The sequence below is a fragment of the Temnothorax longispinosus genome, chromosome 7 (genome assembly GCF_030848805.1).
Source record: "Temnothorax longispinosus isolate EJ_2023e chromosome 7, Tlon_JGU_v1, whole genome shotgun sequence".
Taxonomy (NCBI): Eukaryota; Metazoa; Arthropoda; class Insecta; order Hymenoptera; family Formicidae; genus Temnothorax; species Temnothorax longispinosus.
In genome coordinates, this window is record NC_092364.1 from 2,148,061 (window position 1) to 2,168,313 (window position 20,253).

Here is a 20,253-nt window from a genome sequence, read left to right on the forward strand (position 1 = left end):
ATTATTTCTATCCTAGTAAAATAAAAAATTTTCCATTAAAAATTTTTTATATTATGTGCGGAATAGTAGAACTGAAATCAAACTGGAATTGTTTGTTTAATTGCTGCTCTAAAGCAACTGCTTTCCCATTGGGCTATTCCAGCACACTCCATATTGTTTAGATTGTAAATCATAAATAAAGGTTGAATTAATTCCGTTGAAATTATCTCGGAAATATATAACTACAATACGTACATATATTATTATCGTTTAACAGCTTTCGCTAAATTAATGTTTAGTTGGTAAATAAATCACGCCATATTGTTCATGTTTTATTTATGACAAAAAAATTACACTAATGTACCAAATACCTTGTCAAAAAAAAATAGCAGTATAAAATCGACATAATCTGTAAGTTGGATACACATTGCGTAGGAAATGTTTCTTCATAACTGCTATCGTGTAACAAATATCTTTCTTAAAAAATGGAAAATCTTTTTATTCGACTTTCATTATTCAATTATCCTTTTTTTTTTAAGTCATCAGTATTTCTTCGGTAAATAATGAGAAACTGAGTTTGAGCTGAGTCCAACATCAAATTCAAGTCTCTGAAACATTATCAAGCCATAAAGTCGATGTTCTAGCGCAAAAGATTCTGTCTATCGCATTTCGTGCTCGATTTATTTAGAGTCTATTAATACTAGAATATACATTTGTCCATAATTCACCACGTAAATGAAAAAACTACAAAGAATACCGCGAAAGATACATGCATCGAGAGGTGTGTAGAAAAATCTTATCGCTTATTTATGCTGACTCTCACGACCATGCGTTCAATTGTGCTCTTCGCGTTCCTGGCAAACGCCAAGCTGATGGGCAAACGCAGGTAAGAGAACACCGAGTTAGATCGCGATTTCGCATGGTGACCCGTTAATCGGACGATAAGGGAGTTTTTGTCGAAAACGAGACACACTAAAACATAAAATAAAATTACTTTAAGTATTTATTTAAAATGCTTAAATTTAAAAGCAAAAATTAAGGCGCATGACTTGCTACTTTTTACAATCTACTATTTTGATTCCAAAGATACGATATATGTGTAACATGCGATTCATCGATAACCCCTTGTTCTTCCTAATAATATTGCATATGGAAATTTACAAGTTGTTTATCGACAATATTAACTCGATCCGTATACATAATCTTAGCTTTTATAACAGCTATTTCTGTTTTAAAGGCCACACTGGAAAACAATCAGAATTACGTCTCAATTAGAAGTACGTCTAATTGTTATAAGGCGTAGTTTTTACGGGTTTCTCCTAAAATTATAATCAACAAATGGCTAGCGTAATTACAGAGATAAGGTCCTTCGTTCGATACATGTCATCAGGTCACTGTGATAACGATTTGAACAAATACAGCGGCATCGCTCGATAATTATGCAGAATTACGAACGTAATTGCATAATCTTATAGAAATACATTACGTAAATATATATCTCGTAGATAAATCAAGTCTGTTTTATGATTAAACCGTCAGCACAGTCGACCATGCTGGAAACATTTTAAAGTCTTCTTTGTCATCATTTTACTTCGTCTCTCTGTCTCTCTTTGTCTCGCTTTCTGGACGAGTGCATCGCAGCACTTCTCTCATTGTGGCTCGTGAATAAGTTTAATGAATGGATAGAACCATCGTATATAATTGGAAGCTTTTCTAGCAGTCAAGCATCGGTTAAATGACGCTTTTGTAGCAGCGAAGCACATTAATAATTAGTAAAAATGTATTTTAAGATGCCAACAAGCCTTCTTTTTATACATTTGGAACAATCGAATTAAACTGTTTTAATTCCAACTTTATTTTTTTTTTTACATGTGTTTAGTGCGAGAAACACATCAACTGTTAACAAAAAAAATCACATTATAATAAAGATTACATATTTCAATTAATTATTCAATAATTCGTATTGCAAAAAACTTTTATACTCATCTCTTTATATTTATTAAGAAGATTGTTAGGATATGTTATGTTATTATTTGCTATTAAGAATAAAAATAAAAACGATGAAGATATTTAGAGAATCCAAGGAGGAATTTAGACAATCCTTATCGGCTAGCAACGATAATTCTGTTTAGCAGAAATCCTTTAAAATTTATATCGTTATGCAGTGCCGACTAGCAATAATACGTTTTTTAAGAGATTAGAAAATTTATCTTTTATCTATTTCCAAACGATATTCGTCACAGTAAACAGCCCCCACTTCCGTTCGTCTCTACGTATATAAGAAGCTATTATCGAAGCATCGTTGGCCATAAACCGGTCTTTCGGTCGCAACAGATTTCGGGATAATCGAAGTATATACAATTCGTAATAACAATGGCAACTGTGAAGTTCAAAGAGACGTCTCCATACCTCAAGCCGAAGAGTTCACCACCTGCGGAAGATTATATCTATAGCAAGTGAGTAATTAATTCTTGTACCATCGCGCGAGAGTATTTAAGTTCGCACTGATACATCATGAATACTCAATTATATAAGATCCTTTCGACGAAAAAATCTCCGAAGAACGCGTTTACTTTCACGTTCCTAAAATTTTATTGCTACAATTTGATTTGTAACTTCAATTTAAAGCCGACACGACGAGCGAGGTGGATGTACGTTTGATAAAATTCTGGTCCCTGAAATGGAAATTATCTATTAATCGTAATGAATTAATTTTATTCGTTTATCCCGTCTGATTCGTGATCTTGGCAATTGAGCTTGTAAATGACTTTTACATATGTGAGCGCCACAATTAACGCGGTTTTTTACTTTCGCCTTTGAGGGCGGAAATATATTCGAGATATCTTTAAGTCTTGTTTCTGTTTCTGATATTTTTTTACTAAAAGAAAGATCTTTCGTAGATATATAGAAGACCTCACCCTGAAGACAGACAACCGGGAGGAACCTATAGTTAAATTGGCTCTGTTCGGTGTGGGTCACGCCGGGACGATACATATATCGAATATAATTTCTAATACACGTGTCCAGCTTTTATACATTGTTGAGGATCTCGAGAGCAAGTGGGAAAATGTGCGAAAGTACTGGCGTTTGGACAACGTTACCTTCCTAAATAGCAAGCAATCTGACAAGATATTCAAAGACCCCAAGTAAGTGGCTGTATGAAAATGAAAAAGCGCTACCGATACGATAATCAAGCTAAAAGTTAAATAAATTTAAAAGTAGAGTTAAAGTTAAATTAAAAATTAAGCATAATAAATTATGTGCTATAATATGGACTTATATCTATAATGTAAATGTTGTATTATAGATTATATCAATATGGATTTCATTTATAACCGGATAATATAGATCTATATCTACAACGCAAATTCATATCTATATAAGCAAACATATAATTCTCGCTTTTCATGATTCGTAAAGCGTTAACGCGGTCATCGTGGCGTCGCCGGGTTACACGCACAAGGATATCGTTATTAAAGCTCTGGAAGCGAAGAAGGCGGTCTTCTGCGAGAAGCCTATAGCGGAGAATATCTCGGACACCGCCAAAGTCTACGAAACAGCCAAAAAAGCCGGTAAACCGCTGTTTTGCGCGTTCCAGCGGCGATTTGATCCGAGCTACTCGAACGTGCGAGACCGTGTTCACAACGGGGAGGTCGGACACGTCCATACAATTAAATCGGTCTCTCGTGATTCTCCCCTGCTCCCTTTAGAGTACTTGAAAACTTGCAGCGGGATCTTCCACGACACCATGATCCACGATATCGATATAGTTACCTGGGTTATCGGGGAATACCCAGACAAGGTGCGATTTTCACATATTCACATATACAGCAACTTCGTGCGTCTATATGTGTAGCAGTTATTATCTTGGGAAAACGCGAATTTTTATCTTTCGTAATTATCTTGAAAGATTTAAAAAGTTGTACGAATCGTCGTTGACTGTACAAAAAAATTATGGGAAATACAATTGCAGGTTGCGGTCCTGGCCGACGCGAATGACCCGGAGATCAAAGCGACTGTCGGGGACTTCGACACGGTTGCGGTGATCATGCACTTCCCGTCAGGGACCGTCGGCTTGATCGATGTGTCGCACACCAGCTCGTACGGATACGATCAACGACTGGAGGTCTTCGGACCGAAGGGCATGGTGCAAGCCAACAACGTGCAGATGAACTCCGTTCAGCGGCAGTATGACCTGCAGGGGCCAACCACCGCCCCGATCTGTTTCTCGTTTCCTAGCCGTTACATGAACGGCTATCGAAGAGAGTTGGATCACTTCATCGATGTGGTGCACGGTAAGGTTGAGTCGCTGGTCAAGTCGCAGGAGATCCTGGCGGTGAGTAAGATCGCTACGGCCTGCGAAGAGTCCGCTCGCACGGGGAAAATTGTGACTCTCAAATGGACGGACAGCGAGTTGCCTGATAATTAATGAGGAAACATGACTTCAACAAAAGTGTTATCGTCAGCAAAGATTTTTTTGGTACAGTTTTTGTAAGTTACAAATAAAGCAAATTGCCTGATTATCGCGTATAAAAAAACAGTAAGACTTATAAATAAATGTTATTACCTTCTTTAAATAAATACTTAAATGGTACTTTTCTAAATGAATGTTATTAAACATAAAAATACATATGTGATAAAAATATAGATATGTAATAAATGTTATTAAATGTGATTTTTCTTTTTCGGATCTTTTCCTATAAGATCACAATTTATTACCTCGTATTTTGTTTGTGTTATTATTTCTATCATTCATTAAAAATTTCTTATCATATGTGCGGAATAGTAGAACTGAAATCAAACTGGAATTGTTTGTTTAATTGCTGCTCTAAAGCAACTGCTTTCCCATTGGGCTATTCTAGCACACTTCCATATTGTTTAGATTGTAAATCATAAATGAAGGTTAAATTACTTCGTTGAAATTATCTTGGAAATATATAACTACAATACATATATTATTATCGTTTAACAGCTTTCGCTAAATTAATGTTCAGTTGGTAAATAAATCACGCCATATTGTTCATGTTTTATTTATGACAAAAAAATTACACTAATGTACCAAATACCTTGTCAAAAAAAAAATAGCAGTATAAAATCGACATTATCTGTAAGTTGGATACACACCTGCGTAGAAGACGTTCCTTCATAACTGCTATCGTGTAACAAATATCTTATTTAAAAAATGGAAAATCTTTCTATTCGCCTTTCATTATCATTTTATGTACAAAGTCGGTATTTCTTCGGTAAACAATGAGGAACTGAGTTTGAGCTGAGTCCAACATCAAATTCAAGTCTCTGAAACATTATCAAGCCATAAAGTCGATGTTCTAGCGCAAAGATTCTGTCTATCCCATTTCGTGCTCGATTTATTTAGAGTCTATTAATACTAGATATATACATTTGTCCATATTCACCGCGTAAATGAAAAAACTACAAAGAATACCTACCGCGAAAGATACATGCATCTTTCGAGGGGCGTGTAGAAAAATCTTATCGCTTATTTATGCTGACTCTCCTCAGCGCAATTACGTATACACAAGTCTTATTTTACAAGATCATGTGGCATCCAAACTAAATCTTGATATATAATGTATAATTATATCTTGCAAGTATGCATAATGCAATTTATTACATTAAGTATTAGGTCACGTAACAATTTAATTCCTCTTTTAATCAATTGTAACATAGCACAATAGTATATATATTTTATTTACACAATATATATACTTTGGAAATAATGCAATTAGGCGTTGCGCGTATGCGTAAGAAAATATACAAGGAAGTATACTTCAAATATAACTTCTCGTCATCTTAACTTGAAACTTTTATAAGATTCAATCTAATGCGCGTATTCTCCAGCGTTTTTCAATGTTCTTCCATTTGTTTCCGAGCTATAAAAATTTTTCGATATCACCGCTATTGTCAAAATCTCCGTTTACTAACGGGCCATATTGTAGTGTACCTTCCCCGTTTTGTGAATCGGTTGAAATCTCAAAAAATGATGTTCTTCCGTAGCACTCTCATTTATGTGACTGTATGTATTAGGAAGCAAATAACAGACAGACCATAATAACATTTTCATTCAAATGATGTTAGAATAAATGTACCATTAGAATGGAGATTACGGGGAAGTTTCATATTAACAAGTTCGATTTCAACGATTTCACAGAACGGAGTATCAACTGTAATTAGAAGTATATCAAACAGCTGTTGATGACGAAAATACTTAACAATTGTTTCGAACGTTGTTTATCCTCACCATCCTTTTATTGCCTATCTTATATTCACAATTTCGATCTATGCCTGTCTCCTCTTTCACGATAGCTTGCGTACTCGAATCGCAATGTGACAACTTTCAAAATTTTAATGATTTCGCAAACAGCGCGGCGGTAGCCTGCGTTTTATCCCCGTTAAACCTACGCAATTCCGCAATGACTTGTGCCCTGGTGAAACCCAGGGCCTCCAGTTCCTTAACCGTGGCTTCCGTGAACGGATCATGCGGATAGATGGTAGTCTCTAAGGCGGCGGCGGGTCTTGATGACCCATGATTACTGCTGCCTTGCCCGTCTAACGAATTTCAATGGAAACATTATATCAATGACGAGGAAAGTTGTATCTTCTTTAAAAAAGAGGCAAAGAAAATATCAAATGCTTCAAATAATCGTGCAAATTAAATGTTCATAGCTTTGAGCTGCTGTCAAGAACAAAAATCAAGTAATTTAAAATTATTTAAAGAATAAGCAATGGTAGAAATATACTAAAAACAGACCAGGCGCATAGGGGAAAGATAAAGTTAAATATTTTTTTAATTTTAATAAATGGAGTGGAATAAAAGGACAAGAGGATTAAAAGGATAGCCTGGGCTGATACATACTTACCGTGCTGCTGCCTCTGTTTCTTAGCATCCCTCGTACTATCCTCGAGAGCTCGCTGGAGATCCCTGTCGTCTATGGATTCATCGCTGTTCCCGCTCAATTTTGCACACTCCGGTAAATCGCCTGTAAAAATAATTAATAAATTATTAATGTTCGCCAATGTTTCTTAATCTCACGTCTGCTCAAAATTAATTATACTTAAACATGTCTTATTAGTTGCAAAGAAAGGAAGAAACACACCTTCCGCCAGAAATGTAGTTTCAGTGCCTGTAGTTCCGATTTTCAGGACATTCTTCTTCAAGTCTATGCAACACTGATGTCTTTTGAGCATGTCCAAGCCCAACAGCATGTCCATAGGCTGTTCCTCAAGGACGCTGAACGATGTTGTCAGATGGTCGTTGCCGATCTGTATTTGTACCATGTGTATACGACCGATTATGCGTTGTACTCCAACGCCTTTGGCGACTCCCGCCCACCTCGTGTCGACTAGACGCATAATGTGGCATCTCTCGGCGCAGGCAGCGGACATAATAGTAGTTTGTGCACCTTGGGTCACAAAAAATAATGGCTTGTTGACGTTACGATGCTTAGAGTCAATTTTGCAAAATGCATTTTCTCCAAAAACCTCCTTTTCGCGTTTGTTATTTCTAGGATTGAGATCGAAATACATTCGAATATATTTAAATCAAGATTCAGCCTTTTTTCCCTGTTTTCGCGGACAGAGGTCAGGCGTTCTAAAATTAAATTGTTTTTCTGCATGCCGTGCAGAATGATTATTCGAGATGTCAGATGTATACGTTTAAAAATAGACATTTACTCAGCCGCCCTCTCCCTCCCCCTAGATGTATAACAGAAGAACAAAGATACTTAAAAATAATCTCAAGCACGATACAGTAAAGATCGAAGAAAGGACTTGCACAAAGACTTTGTTTTTCTCGAGATGCGAGTGGAAAATCGACGCGTTTTCCCTTGCTACCGGAGGTAGCGCTTGGTCCGGACAATTTACCTGAGTCAATAAATGCCTTAACCGGAAATCCGTTGACTTTACAATTAATATACAACATGACGACGGTGCCGAAGGTTTCGGGATTGTACTCCATCGCGGCCTCCATATTTGCCTCGATATTCTTCTGCCTGATCTCTTCGGCGATCAGCCGCTGCGCTTCGGTGTCGAACGGATCGGCGTTCATCATTCTCAGCCGTTGCGCTTGCCGTTCTTCTCGAGCGGCTATCTGCTCTCTGAGTACAGTCGAAAATCTATCTATAACGCACGGATATTTAGGCCAAAGGATGCAAAACGCAACGTTAAGCTGTAACATTCGAAACTGCTTGCTCACCAAGATTTCCCGACAGCAGCGCGTCGGCCAATCTGGGATTATTCTGCTTCAGCAACGCCAGCTGATCCGGATTAGCCAGGAACATGTTCTTTATCATAGCCGGATCGTCCTCGCTGCGGGGATTTTGTACTCTGTTGTTCGCGATCCGGCGACGGGCGCTGATTATTGCTGGTCCCGGGAATTCTGATGGAACTGAAGTCCAGTATTGGAATGGCTAGAGCGATGTTTCTTCAAATTTAGTACGTTCATTTATTTCTGGCAAGATATATGTTGCCAAGTACACTGACTGGCAGGAATGCCTGGACATTTTGATATGTATGACATATATGTACATGTATATGTATTATGTCCAGGCATTCCTGCCGGTAGAGTGTACAGCACAAAGGGGAGAAAGATAAAAATAAATTGACATTGTTTTTCAAGTAGGTATTGAGGCTGAACAGCCAAGATTGACAAAGGCATGTATAATTAAGCGGAAGTCAAAGGCCGAGGCTTCAAGGCCCCCATCGTTATCTATGCTCTATCAGCAAGATAAATGATAAAGCACGCCGTTGGGATGCAACGCGGAGCATAATAAAGACAAACAACGGCATAAAGATAAATAATGTTCTTTGGGCTGCACATTAAGGTTACATCAAAGGTAATTATTTAGAATACGGGCTCCACACCCTCGAAAAGTAAAATTATTAAAAAGTTAAAGCGAAATTTTCCGCTTAACCACACACGGTGCATCCATCCCTCGGGTACCTACATCTGTTGAAGGGTCCTTGCATGTTCAGATCGCTGCCCCCGCTCTGGTGCATGTGCTGGAGGATGACGGCGTCGCCGTCGCGTATCCCGTGGTCGCGCAGCGACTTCTTGTCGTCCATGAGCGGCCGGCCGTTGAACGCGATCACGATCTCGTGGGCCGGCACGCCGCTCTCGATCTCGCAGAACGCCTTGAAGTTCTCCAGCTCCAGCTCCTCGCTCACGTCGAGAACGAACACGCTGTCGTCGCTGAGCGTCGTCACCGTCACCTTCATCGCGTGCGCGCCGGTGGAGCTTCACGGATCAAAACACGAGGTCCACGTCAAACCAGACCAAACCACGCGTCCGCCTCGCTCTCTCTCTCTGTCTTTCTCTCTCTCGCCGTCGACGGGAAAGTGCCGGGAAGGATCCGCGACGACCGCGACGTGATCGCGATCGGAGAAAGGCGGCTGGCGGCCGATAACTCGTGCGGAGTGGGCGGGGAGACGCGGTGGGAGGGAACGGGCCGATCTCGCGACGAGTCCTCCGGATGTAAACACGGGACCAGCTCAGCAAAAATACTTCCCCGACGGCGGCGAGACACGAGCGGACACGATCACGCGAGCCGAGACGGGTGACGCGGCAGTGCACGCACTGCACGCGGCGGCGCGGTCGACATCAACAATCGAACGACAATCGAGAGCCCTCGTCTCGACGCGGGCGCCGATAGGCTGCGATTTTCTGCGTCCAAATTCCAAATCGATTTTGAACGGGCTGGACGTCGTATGACGTCACGTCAACACTGCACGTGTTCGAGCTGCAGAGATATCACGCGGAGAAATAATTTATTTTCAAAGAAAATAAGTAATTGACGGCACGTTCCCCCGTATATTCTAAGGATGAAGCAATTATCGGAGGAAAGGACGAAGCTCGTGTTCGAGAAGCTAACAAAATAGTGAGTAACTTGGCAACCTCAATTATTCACTCGTTTCCCATAATTTTCCAGTTAAATGTAGATAAGTGTATCGAATATTGATAATAAATTTTAAATTGACTTGTCGCAGCATTGGCACTAACGTGAAGAACCTGATCGATCGACCGGACGGGATGTACTGCTTTCGGGAGAAAAAGGACAGGGTGTACTATGTGTCGGAGAAGATATTATCCTTGGCGAATACCGTGGGAGGTGATCACCTGTTGAGCTTAGGCACCTGCTTCGGCAGATTCACAAAATCGGGGAAGTTCAAGCTGCACGTTACCGCGTTACATTATCTGGCCCCTTACGCACAGGTGAGTGTGCGCCGTTGAACATGTTGAACCGCGAGATTATGAGCAAACGTTAGTTGGAACTTATCAAGAACAATGTCCTTATCTAGCACAAGATCTGGGTGAAACCCTCGGCGGAGCAACAGTTTCTGTACGGACATCACGTTATGAAATCAGGTCTCGCTCGTATAACGGAAGGTACTTCTCAGTATCAGGGTGTCGTCGTGCTTTCTATGAACGATTTGCCACTGGTATGCGATATCATATACAAATTATTTCTTGATTACATTGTCGATTATCTCTCTTCAACATCGTTGCACAAACGAAAGAGATAACAAAACGATGTAAGGCTCATTCATTTTCTATTTAATATGTCAGGGATTTGGCGTTGCTGCAAAGAGTACAGCGGACTGCAAACACGCGGATCCGATAGCAACAATTTGCTTTCACCAAGCGGACATTGGAGAGTACATACGTTCAGAGGACACGTTGCTCTAGCAAAGATTTACATGCCTGTTATTTTTTCAAGGAAACGAAATATATATCCAATTTGTACAGTAAATTCGATGTCTTTCTTCGTATCTTATAATTTACGTCTCCACGAGTCGTGTGACCTTATAATTAAACGCATTACATAATATTGTATTTAGTTAGAGATTGTTACATGCTCGTTGACATATGTACGTATGTATGTGTATGTACTTTCATCATGGAACACAGACACGAATGGTGATTGTCTCTCTTTGCAAAACAAAAGATTACAGTTAGAGATTTATTACTTTATCTCCATTGTATTTTTCTATTATTTTATTATGAACGAACTTTGTGCATTACAAATTCATTTTTTGTCGTCAATGGTAAAAGGTAAATACACCGTTTTACCTCTTACGTGTTCCACATTACGCAAGAGGATCTTTGAAAGAAACACGTTATCGTACTTGTGTTAACGAAATTAGAAACTATATGTAACATATAATACCGACAAGTGAAAATTTGTGCTCTCTTTCAATAAAATTATTCAGATGAAATAAATAGCATATATATATATACACGACACATAGAAATGACAATCTCGTGACAAGACTTTCTATTCTCTTTATCCGAAAAGAAAAAAGTAATTTATCTCATCTTATAGATTTAATATTATAAAATCAGACTCTTCATCTCGTTCTTGCAGTCTCAAATTTTTAATAGCTACGCCGCATCTGCAGAAGAACATCTTCTCAGCACTAGCTATAATCCTGAGATGCGTGATTTTGCTCGATTGAATTGTGCTTCCGTTACATTGCTTGCGGAGCATTTCGGCTCGTTTCCAGTAAGAACACCGGTGACTTTACGAATATCCATGCGTGGTGATTAGAGATTTGTTAGAAAATTAAAAAAAAAAAGCTTCGTGGAATAAAATTTGCACGATGTATATGCCGCAAGGCAAAAAGAGAATGTATTTTCACAGATCACGAAATGAAAGTACGGTACGACTTATGACTAGCGTAAACTGGCTAAGATTTGCAAACTTATTTGAACCAACAATTGCTTTTTTTTCCTTTTTCTTCAGTTACGAAGACACAGATGACGCGGACTAGCTTCCGAGCGCTAAATTGTGAGCTACCGTGAATCGCAATACCGTGTAGCACAAATTGACGAGAAATTATGTATGAGAATATATAGAAACCGTCTATAAAAGATTCAACGTTTTTGCCAAATAAATAAAATTACAAATTATGTTGCATTACGGCGCGTCGTTCACGCGCTTTCATCTGCTTGCGGACGAATTTCTATACGATGTCCACTCGCTTCTCACATTTCGATATTTCGTGATTGCGCTTAATCCTTAATTGATCGCGTACACACAAAATGCACGCAGTCTACACATTTATACTATATTATGCGATCAATCAAGACTTAAGGACAACGACTTACGAGTATTTCTTCATGTCTTTTCTTTGACACGTTCTTATATTACTTTATCGCGATCGAATCAGCTAATAAATGATCGTAAAGCTGATATCAATACTGATATCAATACAAAGCGTTTGTATTATTACGGTAAGAAAATCTAATCTCAAAACGTACGAGATAATCTCATACAGAAAAGAAGCGATTCGAATAAAATTCAATTTTTTAAAAAGAAAATGCAATGATTTATCTTTGGAATATACATAAAAAGAATCACGTCTTTTCTTTTATATTGCAACGCGATAGCGAAATTCGTCTCCACAACACTCTGGATTACACATTTGTGCATTTCGTAGATTTCCCCGTTATTCGTTCATTATTTATCTGACATGTGCGTACACGCCAAGAAATTCATCCAGAGTGCAATAAACCTATTTTATCGATTGTTCCGTTTTCTCGACGCGGAGATACGATAAAGAGAAGCGTATTTTTCGAGACATGACACTAGATCTGACGAAATGTTTTCTTTCTTCGTCAAACCTAGCAAGCACAGGTTTAAGCGCATTCAACTCTCATTGGTATGTCGACCAATCTTTATAATCTTTTTTTTTCCTCCAATAACCGTTTTACGTTATACGAAATTTTCAACACACTTTCGCAATTCTCATTATTATTTTTTCTTTTATAATTTTTCCTCGTTTTTAACACATCTTGTAAATATATAGATATACGTTTTTGCTAAGCGATGTTGTTTTACTAATTAGATAATAACTATAAAGGATTTTTTTTGTATCACATTAATTTTCAATATTTCTTAAAGATGATTACTAGGTTTCTGCTCGTCACAGTGTTTATGTACCTGTTCGCCTTCTCCCTCTCCCCATCCCTATAACAGCAATTCAATCTTATCGCAGGAACGGGGAGGGGCACAAATCCTTGTCTTCTTCATAAAATATTCGCACAAATATTCCGAAATACATGCGTGTAATGCGATGAGAAAGTGAGCCGAGATTAATATATGGTGCGACTAATGAGGAATTTACATACTGGCAAAACATATATATTTTTTATACAGTAAAAGACTTGTGTCTTGCTAGTATGTACATTTCAGTAGATGACACAAACGGAGCTTCTAAGGGAAATTATTGTAACGCGTGAAACGACGTTTGTACTCTCGAGTAAAATTTTGATCTTCATACTGGAAAAAGTGAAAATCTTGCGCTTTTACTTGACGCGTAAACCAGACATATCCAGTATATCAAAAGTAGTTTACTTGATACACCAGAAGAAAATGCCAATGCCGTACTCTGAAAACAAAAGTGAAAAGTGAACATGTAACAAGCATTTATTTCCAAGATTCGTAACAATTTATAAAATATCTTTACAACAGCAGAATATTTAATAGAAACCATACCTCAAAAAAATGGTGGTGCTACTTTAACGTCTCTTATTGCCATGGCGTCGAGCGTATTTACGGGTTTTCCTGCAAAAGAAAAAAAGATTCAATTCGATGCTTTAACAATATATGACATTTTTTTAAACTGTGATCTAAAGAAGTGGCGATAGATACCTGATTCTGCTCGGAGACGGAATCGGCGCATGTTCCGCGATGGCGGGTAGCACGGATCTGAAATTGTGGGTCGGACGTAAAATACCCGCGGTACGCGACGAAACTTTCCAGATTAGTTCCTGCCTGTAAGGAGTTTGCTCCTGTGCGTTATACTTGCTCAGTATGGCGCCCACCGCCTCATGAGTAGAGCAGAAACTCTCCTCTGAAATCTAAGACACGACAAAAACATGAGCTTTGAAGATCGACAAATAAATTATGCGAGCCGAATTATCTCGTGATTATTTTCGCTCTATTTATCTTAATTTGTTCTTTGTTTTAAATTTTCATTTATTTAAAGAATTTACATTTTACAAAAATATTTTTTCCCCGTACGATTTATTTCGACATTCTATGTGTTCTATTCAAAGTAAATAATAAAACTTAAACCAAGTAATGAAGTAACATTTACGTTGCATTTCTCTTGGAGCCCCATGGCGAACTGCATGAGTTCGTCTTTCAGCAACTGGTAGGATGGCGCAATGGTGGATGCGTTGTGTGAAGATGGACCGTCAGCAGACCCAGTGGCGTCCGCATTTGCATTCAGCCGATTAACAGCGGCGTCCAAATAAGTGCAGAGTAATACCAGAGCCACCTCAGATTGCCTGAGGCTCGCGCAATTACCATCGCAAGCCACCATTTCTAATCTGAGGATCAATTCGGACTCCTGTAACAGGACGAACGGTGCTCGTGAGAGCGCAGTCTGACCATATAATTTTCGTGTCAATAAAACCGTACTTATAAAATTGGCATACAACGACTTAACAAATACTTCGAATGCTGTTAGAACTTTATCTTTGGTGTCGAGGATCGACGAACATAATCTTTTTCTTTTTTTTTAATCCTATAAATAGATTAGATGATAGCTCACCTTGATGATGCTGGTATACACGTCACCGAGATGCATTTGCTTCGCCACCGCGTGAAACATATTGTTGAACAGCCGTAGAAAAGTCAAGGTGGTAGTGGGCTGAGTACCGGGTACCCACTGCAACTTGTCTCGTATCACCCCCGACATACGTCTCAGGTCGTCGGCCGTGCATCGACATTGCGAGATCGAGACTAGATGGTCGGCATCTATTTCCTGCGCGCATTGGATGGCGGCTATGTAAAAGGCCGACACGCTGATGCAGGCCATATGCTTCTGCCTTGCCTTCATTTTCGTCAGGAAACGGTCCATCAGATTGATCGCAATGAAGAATACATCCGACGACAAGTCGTACACCACTTTCAGGCATCTTAGTACATGAGCGGATCTGTCCCGAGCACCAATCGTTATCTCATCGTCCTGGAACGTACAGACATTAGTGTGGCAATTAAACAAATGTTATTATTAATCTGTAATCTTAAAAATTAAGAACACTAAAATCTTAATGCATCAACATGTGCATTGAACTGACGTGGCAGATAAAACTTATCACAGTTAATAATTTTATTGATGCTGCTTATAAAATTTTAACCATTTCTTCCGCGCAAAACAATTCTCACCTTTGTTGTAATAGGTAATTGGTGGAGGTCCGGTTGAAATTTGACCTCCTGGACCAGATTCGAGACCAGGTCCTCTTGCAGTTTCTCGAGCGGGGGGATGGCATCCGGTACAGGCAAGACCGTGTCCATTCCTGCAGTGTGTGACATCGCAACAGCTAACTACAACAATCCGACTACGACGACCCGGCACCCAGGGTTGGCTGATGTAGTGTGGCTGATGAGAAGAACCACACAACAAGAATGGCGCAGCTGGCCAAGCCTTGTATCTGTAAACAGAGTATAAACGATTCGTGATAAACTTTGCGCGTCCGTACAAATCGTATCGTTAACGAGAAAAATAAAGTAAATATTATGACACACGAACACCCTGTTGTGGCTCTGTACCCTCGTTTTTACTTGTAGAGAAATAAAGGTTTCATTTTTTTTTTTTTAGAATAGCTTTAAATCTATATGGCTGGAGTATCGCAGAATTCACGAACTTGAATAATAGATTGAGGTGGATCCAATTTCGATTTGAATTCGATTTTTTTTGTAAAAAAAAAAAAAACATTTTATACATGTATTGAGAGGTAAAGCTACTGTTATTACGATTTTTATTACTATAAATATTTTAATTACAATAAATTTTCAATTTTTATCGCATTTGACAAACAATATACGTCAACATTTTTATCTCAACTTTGACTATCAATCTTTTAACTAACTACTGAAGAGTTGGTCTTAACGTATCGCAGAGCTCTCTTTTCATTGTTACGTACATTGTTAAGACATTTCCCAATTGATATTTATCAACGTAGATCGCACGCACGGCGATTTAACATTTAACGTTACGCAAATGTCTGTTCGTGTCTTCGGTGAAATAATTGGGCGTCGTGCGTGATCAAACGCACAATTGTGCAAGGTCGACCGAATCTTTTTCTCTTTTAGCACGGCTGTTCGTGGACAATGTAAACAAAATGCTACGTGTCTCTTTGCGCGCGCGACCTGGTTAAAAAGAGAGAGTCTCAAGGATGCACCATCCTGGTAAAGCACGTTCCTTGGATTCTCTTTCTTTTTCTTCTTCTTTTTTTTTATTCGATCACCTTCGCAGTAAGGTGAGAGAGCGGAACAGATCGGGTATAATGTATATGAAGCGACAGAAATGAGAAATAACAAAGAAAAGGAAGAATGTCGACATCGTCAGATAGTCGGGTGCATTTTCGATAAACGAAACAACTTGACGTTTCGTAAATAGCCACTTCAGACAAAAGATAAAACGTGTGTTTACGATTGTAAACACGCCATCTCCCGAATCTGTTATTGCCGAAAAATCAAATGTCAAAGTCAAGTGTGCGAGAAATGTACGAGAAATCGGAATGATTTTCGATATAGATAATGACAAAAGTGAATATCCGAGTTGGAAGTTAAAGGCGAGTCATCTCCAAATTAGGCGAAACCAATGACGTCAATCGGCAGTCTTGCACGATCTGACGTCACGCGGCGAAGATAAGCGCATATCGTCTGTCGAAAAATCACGTATTTTTCGTCGAAAAATTCTGTTCGTTGTTCTACAACCGAACTGTGGGCGTCGACTCTCGATCGTGGGTTGAGACGGGAATACGGGAAATAATGAGATGATTATTTTTGTTTTCGCGAGAGATAAAAGTAAAATGGGAGATTAAAAGTGCAAGTAAACAAGAGCGAAATGTCCAAAACAAACATGACACGTTTAAAAGCTACCTGCTCAATGATATCACGATGCTCATGATTTTATACTTGATTTAGGCTACGGTCAACGTGACGCTATAAATGCTTCGAAGCATTCCTCTTCTCTTTTCTTTCAATGAAGAAAGAAAGAGAAGAATAACGCTCCAAAGAATTTGTAGCGTCACGTTGACCGTAGCCTAAAAAAAAAAAAAAGAAGAGACAGGCTAGAAATTTTGTTCCAAGCGATTTTACCGCTTGAATTAATCGTCGATTAAGTTAATTGAAGTTCGATCGCTCAGACCACCTGTCGTTCAGTTCCACACGTGGAACTTCGCTCGGGAAAAGAGTTTCTCTATCGTTCCGAACAAATACAGATCACTCGTCAAATATGTGACAAATTGGAGCCTCGTGATTCAGCTGAGAGAAGAGGGGAGCAAAGAGAAAGACAGAGAGCGCAGTGTTTAAAGCCCATATCTCTCTCGAGGTCGTTCAGAATATTCCAGAGCTTACACGATGACGAAAGAGAGATGCCGGGTTACGTAGAAATTTCATGGCTCTGCAAAGAATTTTTTTTCTAATACAGAATGCGCGCGATATTATAATATCTATTTTTATTACATGTCTATTATTAAATCAGAAAATTATTATACTCAATAAAAATTGTTTTCTGCTACATACCACTCGTCGAGTAATTTTTATTTCTATTGTTGATAATGAATGCTGATTCTGCATTACTGTTAGTTTACCTAGATTTCATCAGATAATTGGAACGAGGTATTTTTACGTCGTGCGGAGGTTAAAAGTTACATCATCCGTTGTACGTATACTGCGAGGGTTCAACGCACCCGCGCGGACCGACGTAAATGTTTATCGATTTTTCGGATGTTACACGTGTTACATGACGTAAATCCCACACTTCTGGCCGACTGCTGGCAACGAATGCTGTAAATTATACATGAATAAGTCATACGGCAGCCATAAAAATTCGCTGATGATAAAATAATTAAAAATATGAACAGTGACATTCGAATAAGGCGATTAATATAACTGATTTTTATTTAATTTCCGCTCGATCGGAAACAAAGAATCTTGACCTTTTGCCGGGCCTGTTTCCAAGTGGATTCGATATAGCGTCTCGCGCGGCAGTCTATATAATTCTCCAAACATTCGAGACAGTACTTAATTATAATCAGCGAACTACATTTTTGTGAAATCTCTACAAATACGTCCAAATAATATAGATCAATTAACAAAGAAATTAAATTTGTTTGGAGTTTTAAATTAAATCTGGAATCTCTATAAATCTGTCCAAATAACATAAATCAATTAATAAAGACATTAAATTTGTTTAGAACCTTGAATTTAAAATTTCTAAAAATCGGTTCAAATAAATCAATTAACGAAGAAATTAAACTTGTTTAAAATCTTGAACCTTAAATCTCTACATTTATCGAAATAATATAAATCAATTAACAAAGAGATTAAATTTATTTGAAGCCTTTTAAATTAAATCTGGAATCCCTACAAATCCGTCCAAATAATTTAAATAATTAATTAAAAAATTTAATTTGTTTAGTCTTTTTGAAATCTCTAAAAATCAAAATAACGTAAATAATTAAAGAAATTGAATTTTTTATACATTAAAGCAGCTGATCGAAATAAATTAAGGACGAAACAAGCGATTCGCGTTCGTCCGTGGGATACGACACTGAGAACAAAGGGTTGAGGGTCGCTCGGTTCACAGGCAACCTAGGAATCTCGCTTCCTCGAAGTTTTCGTTGCGTCAGCGATGTATCAAGTTGTCAGAACGCTGTACTGCCTATTTCGATTACGATTTTGTTGTTATTCTGACCCCGTTTAGGAAACGGATGAAAGAGACTATACTCGCAACGGAGTTCGCGGCCGAGTACAATGACCCGTGCCTCACTTTCCTTGCGAATCATAGGCTCAATCGATAGAACGGCCGAAGGAGCGTCATTCGAAATGATTTCTCAGGTTTCTCGGACGTCGAATATCGGTGGCTCTCGATGCCGTCGACAGACAGGGATCTTGTCCGGACACACTGGACCTAATCGAAACGGTTTTTCCACTTCTACGCGCGACACAAACGAAGATCGACGCACCTGAAAACGACTTTAAATCGGAAATCTGTTCCTTTGTTTGTATCTGTCGCACTGAAAATTCACGCTCGATTAGGCGCACGTTTAGACGCGAGGAAATAGAAAGGAGCGAGAATGAGCCAGCGATCACAACCTACCTACCGAAATGTCGAGGGATCAATTTTTGTTCTTTTTATCAGTCATCGTTTTCGCGAAATGAAATAAATGCAAATGTGGAGTAGATTAGTGGTCGAATACTTACCCGGATGCGTCCGAAACGCCTCTACGTCGGCGAATCACCCAATTTTGGCCCGCGTCTTGTTTCACGGTCCAGAAGGATAAACAGAAACAGAACCAGGTAACTACGCCAACTGACGGTTGGCCCGACGGCCCGACGAGCGCGATGGCCTTCTCCTCCACCCCCTCCAGGTCGTTTAATGCGTCGCCGTTTCAGCTGATCATCGCGGGCCAATCAGCGCGTTGGGGGAATCAGGCCGGGCTACTGTTGATAAAGGAAGTGAACGTTGGTAGCACTTGAAAAATTACCGCATTTGAAATTATCTCGTAAAACTCCTTCCACAATTGATTCATTAAAATGCAACATATATCGATCGCTTGTAAAACAAATATCGCGACAATCAATTATTTAAGATCGAACGTTGATAAGGATAAAATTGATCGTCGAAAAAAACACGATCAAACATTAAAAAATTGACTGGGTCAACGCCACTTTGTTTGTAGATGAAATTCTAATTATACACAAAGTCTGAATATATTTCAAAATATATAAATTCGATGAAATTGTAATTATACACAAAGCCTATATTTCAAAATATATAAACTCGATGAAATTCTAATTATACACAAAGCCTAGATATATTTCAAAATATATAGATTCGATGAAATTCTAATTATACACAAAGCCTAGATATATTTCAAAATATATAGATTCGATGAAATTGTAATTATACACAAAGCCTAGATATATTTCAAAATATATAGATTCGATGAAATTCTAATTATATACGCGGAGCCTAATAAATTTCGAAATATATTAACCCTATTCCATCCAACCAGCCCTTTCGTGTCCCACGGGTTTCTAATCCTCGCATCAAAACTCACGAACGAATTGACGAAATTTAATGTTCCAAAGCGCAAATTAAAGCTAAAAGTAGTAGCTTTAATTTGCGCTTTGGAACATTAAATTTCGTCAATTCGTTCGTGAGTTATGATGCGAGGATTAAAAAGGGCGGAAAACACGTTGGATGGAATAGGGTGAGATATAGATAGACGTG

General features: G+C 38.7%; 4 protein-coding genes across 8 annotated transcripts; 2 read left to right on the forward strand and 2 right to left on the reverse strand.

Moving 5' to 3' along the window:
- The first annotated feature begins 2,274 nt into the window (after window positions 1-2,274).
- On the forward strand, window positions 2,275-4,654 carry LOC139816702 (myo-inositol 2-dehydrogenase-like). Its single transcript, XM_071784367.1, has 4 exons — window positions 2,275-2,435; window positions 2,880-3,125; window positions 3,400-3,781; window positions 3,953-4,654. Exons 1-4 carry the CDS (start codon window positions 2,353-2,355, stop codon window positions 4,406-4,408), a joined length of 1,167 nt encoding a protein of 388 aa, XP_071640468.1. The 5' UTR covers window positions 2,275-2,352; the 3' UTR covers window positions 4,409-4,654.
- Window positions 4,655-4,993: 339 nt separating this feature from the next.
- Window positions 4,994-9,511, reverse strand: Rngo (DNA damage inducible 1 homolog rngo). Its single transcript, XM_071784364.1, is given in 7 exon segments — window positions 4,994-6,546; window positions 6,858-6,977; window positions 7,095-7,400; window positions 7,861-8,115; window positions 8,192-8,330; window positions 8,332-8,405; window positions 8,943-9,511. Coding segments are annotated over 7 exon segments (1,377 nt in total). The 5' UTR covers window positions 9,214-9,511; the 3' UTR covers window positions 4,994-6,334.
- Window positions 9,512-9,551: 40 nt separating this feature from the next.
- Window positions 9,552-11,233, forward strand: LOC139816705 (60S ribosome subunit biogenesis protein NIP7 homolog). Its single transcript, XM_071784375.1, has 4 exons — window positions 9,552-9,872; window positions 9,982-10,207; window positions 10,294-10,434; window positions 10,562-11,233. Exons 1-4 carry the CDS (start codon window positions 9,817-9,819, stop codon window positions 10,679-10,681), a joined length of 543 nt encoding a protein of 180 aa, XP_071640476.1. The 5' UTR covers window positions 9,552-9,816; the 3' UTR covers window positions 10,682-11,233.
- Window positions 11,234-11,600: 367 nt separating this feature from the next.
- Window positions 11,601-19,381, reverse strand: Cycg (cyclin G). Of its 5 annotated transcripts, XM_071784369.1 has the most exons (9): window positions 19,221-19,381; window positions 17,538-17,801; window positions 17,112-17,415; window positions 15,174-15,439; window positions 14,557-14,973; window positions 14,098-14,388; window positions 13,650-13,858; window positions 13,494-13,562; window positions 11,601-13,386 (listed from the first exon to the last, which is right to left on the reverse strand). In XM_071784369.1, the coding sequence occupies exons 4-8, from the start codon at window positions 15,318-15,320 to the stop codon at window positions 13,517-13,519; spliced, it is 1,110 nt and encodes a 369-aa protein (XP_071640470.1). In that variant the 5' UTR covers window positions 15,321-15,439; window positions 17,112-17,415; window positions 17,538-17,801; window positions 19,221-19,381; the 3' UTR covers window positions 11,601-13,386; window positions 13,494-13,516. The 5 variants fall into 5 exon arrangements, with proteins under 5 accessions (XP_071640470.1, XP_071640472.1, XP_071640474.1 ...); XM_071784371.1 differs by lacking the exon at window positions 17,112-17,415 and having other exon boundaries at window positions 17,606-17,801; XM_071784373.1 differs by lacking the exons at window positions 17,112-17,415; window positions 17,538-17,801 and having other exon boundaries at window positions 14,098-14,352.
- Window positions 19,382-20,253: the final 872 nt, after the last annotated feature.

What these genes read in the sequence shown, in the direction of transcription:
- LOC139816702 (XM_071784367.1), top strand. Translation starts at nt 2,353, where the DNA reads ATGGCAACTGTGAAGTTCAAAGAGACGTCTCCATACCTCAAGCCGAAG. An exon ending in AAGATATTCAAAGACCCCAA is followed by an intron (nt 3,126 to 3,399) that starts GTAAGTGGCTGT and finishes TGATTCGTAAAG; the next exon opens with CGTTAACGCGGTCATCGTGG. An exon ending in TCGGGGAATACCCAGACAAG is followed by an intron (nt 3,782 to 3,952) that starts GTGCGATTTTCA and finishes ATACAATTGCAG; the next exon opens with GTTGCGGTCCTGGCCGACGC.
- LOC139816705 (XM_071784375.1), top strand. Translation starts at nt 9,817, where the DNA reads ATGAAGCAATTATCGGAGGAAAGGACGAAGCTCGTGTTCGAGAAGCTA. An exon ending in TTCGAGAAGCTAACAAAATA is followed by an intron (nt 9,873 to 9,981) that starts GTGAGTAACTTG and finishes GACTTGTCGCAG; the next exon opens with CATTGGCACTAACGTGAAGA. An exon ending in ATCTGGCCCCTTACGCACAG is followed by an intron (nt 10,208 to 10,293) that starts GTGAGTGTGCGC and finishes GTCCTTATCTAG; the next exon opens with CACAAGATCTGGGTGAAACC.
- Cycg (XM_071784368.1), bottom strand. Translation starts at nt 15,320, where the DNA reads ATGTCACACACTGCAGGAATGGACACGGTCTTGCCTGTACCGGATGCC. An exon ending in TGTATACCAGCATCATCAAG is followed by an intron (nt 14,389 to 14,556) that starts GTGAGCTATCAT and finishes TTATATGGTCAG; the next exon opens with ACTGCGCTCTCACGAGCACC. An exon ending in GGCTCCAAGAGAAATGCAAC is followed by an intron (nt 13,859 to 14,097) that starts GTAAATGTTACT and finishes GTCGTGTCTTAG; the next exon opens with ATTTCAGAGGAGAGTTTCTG.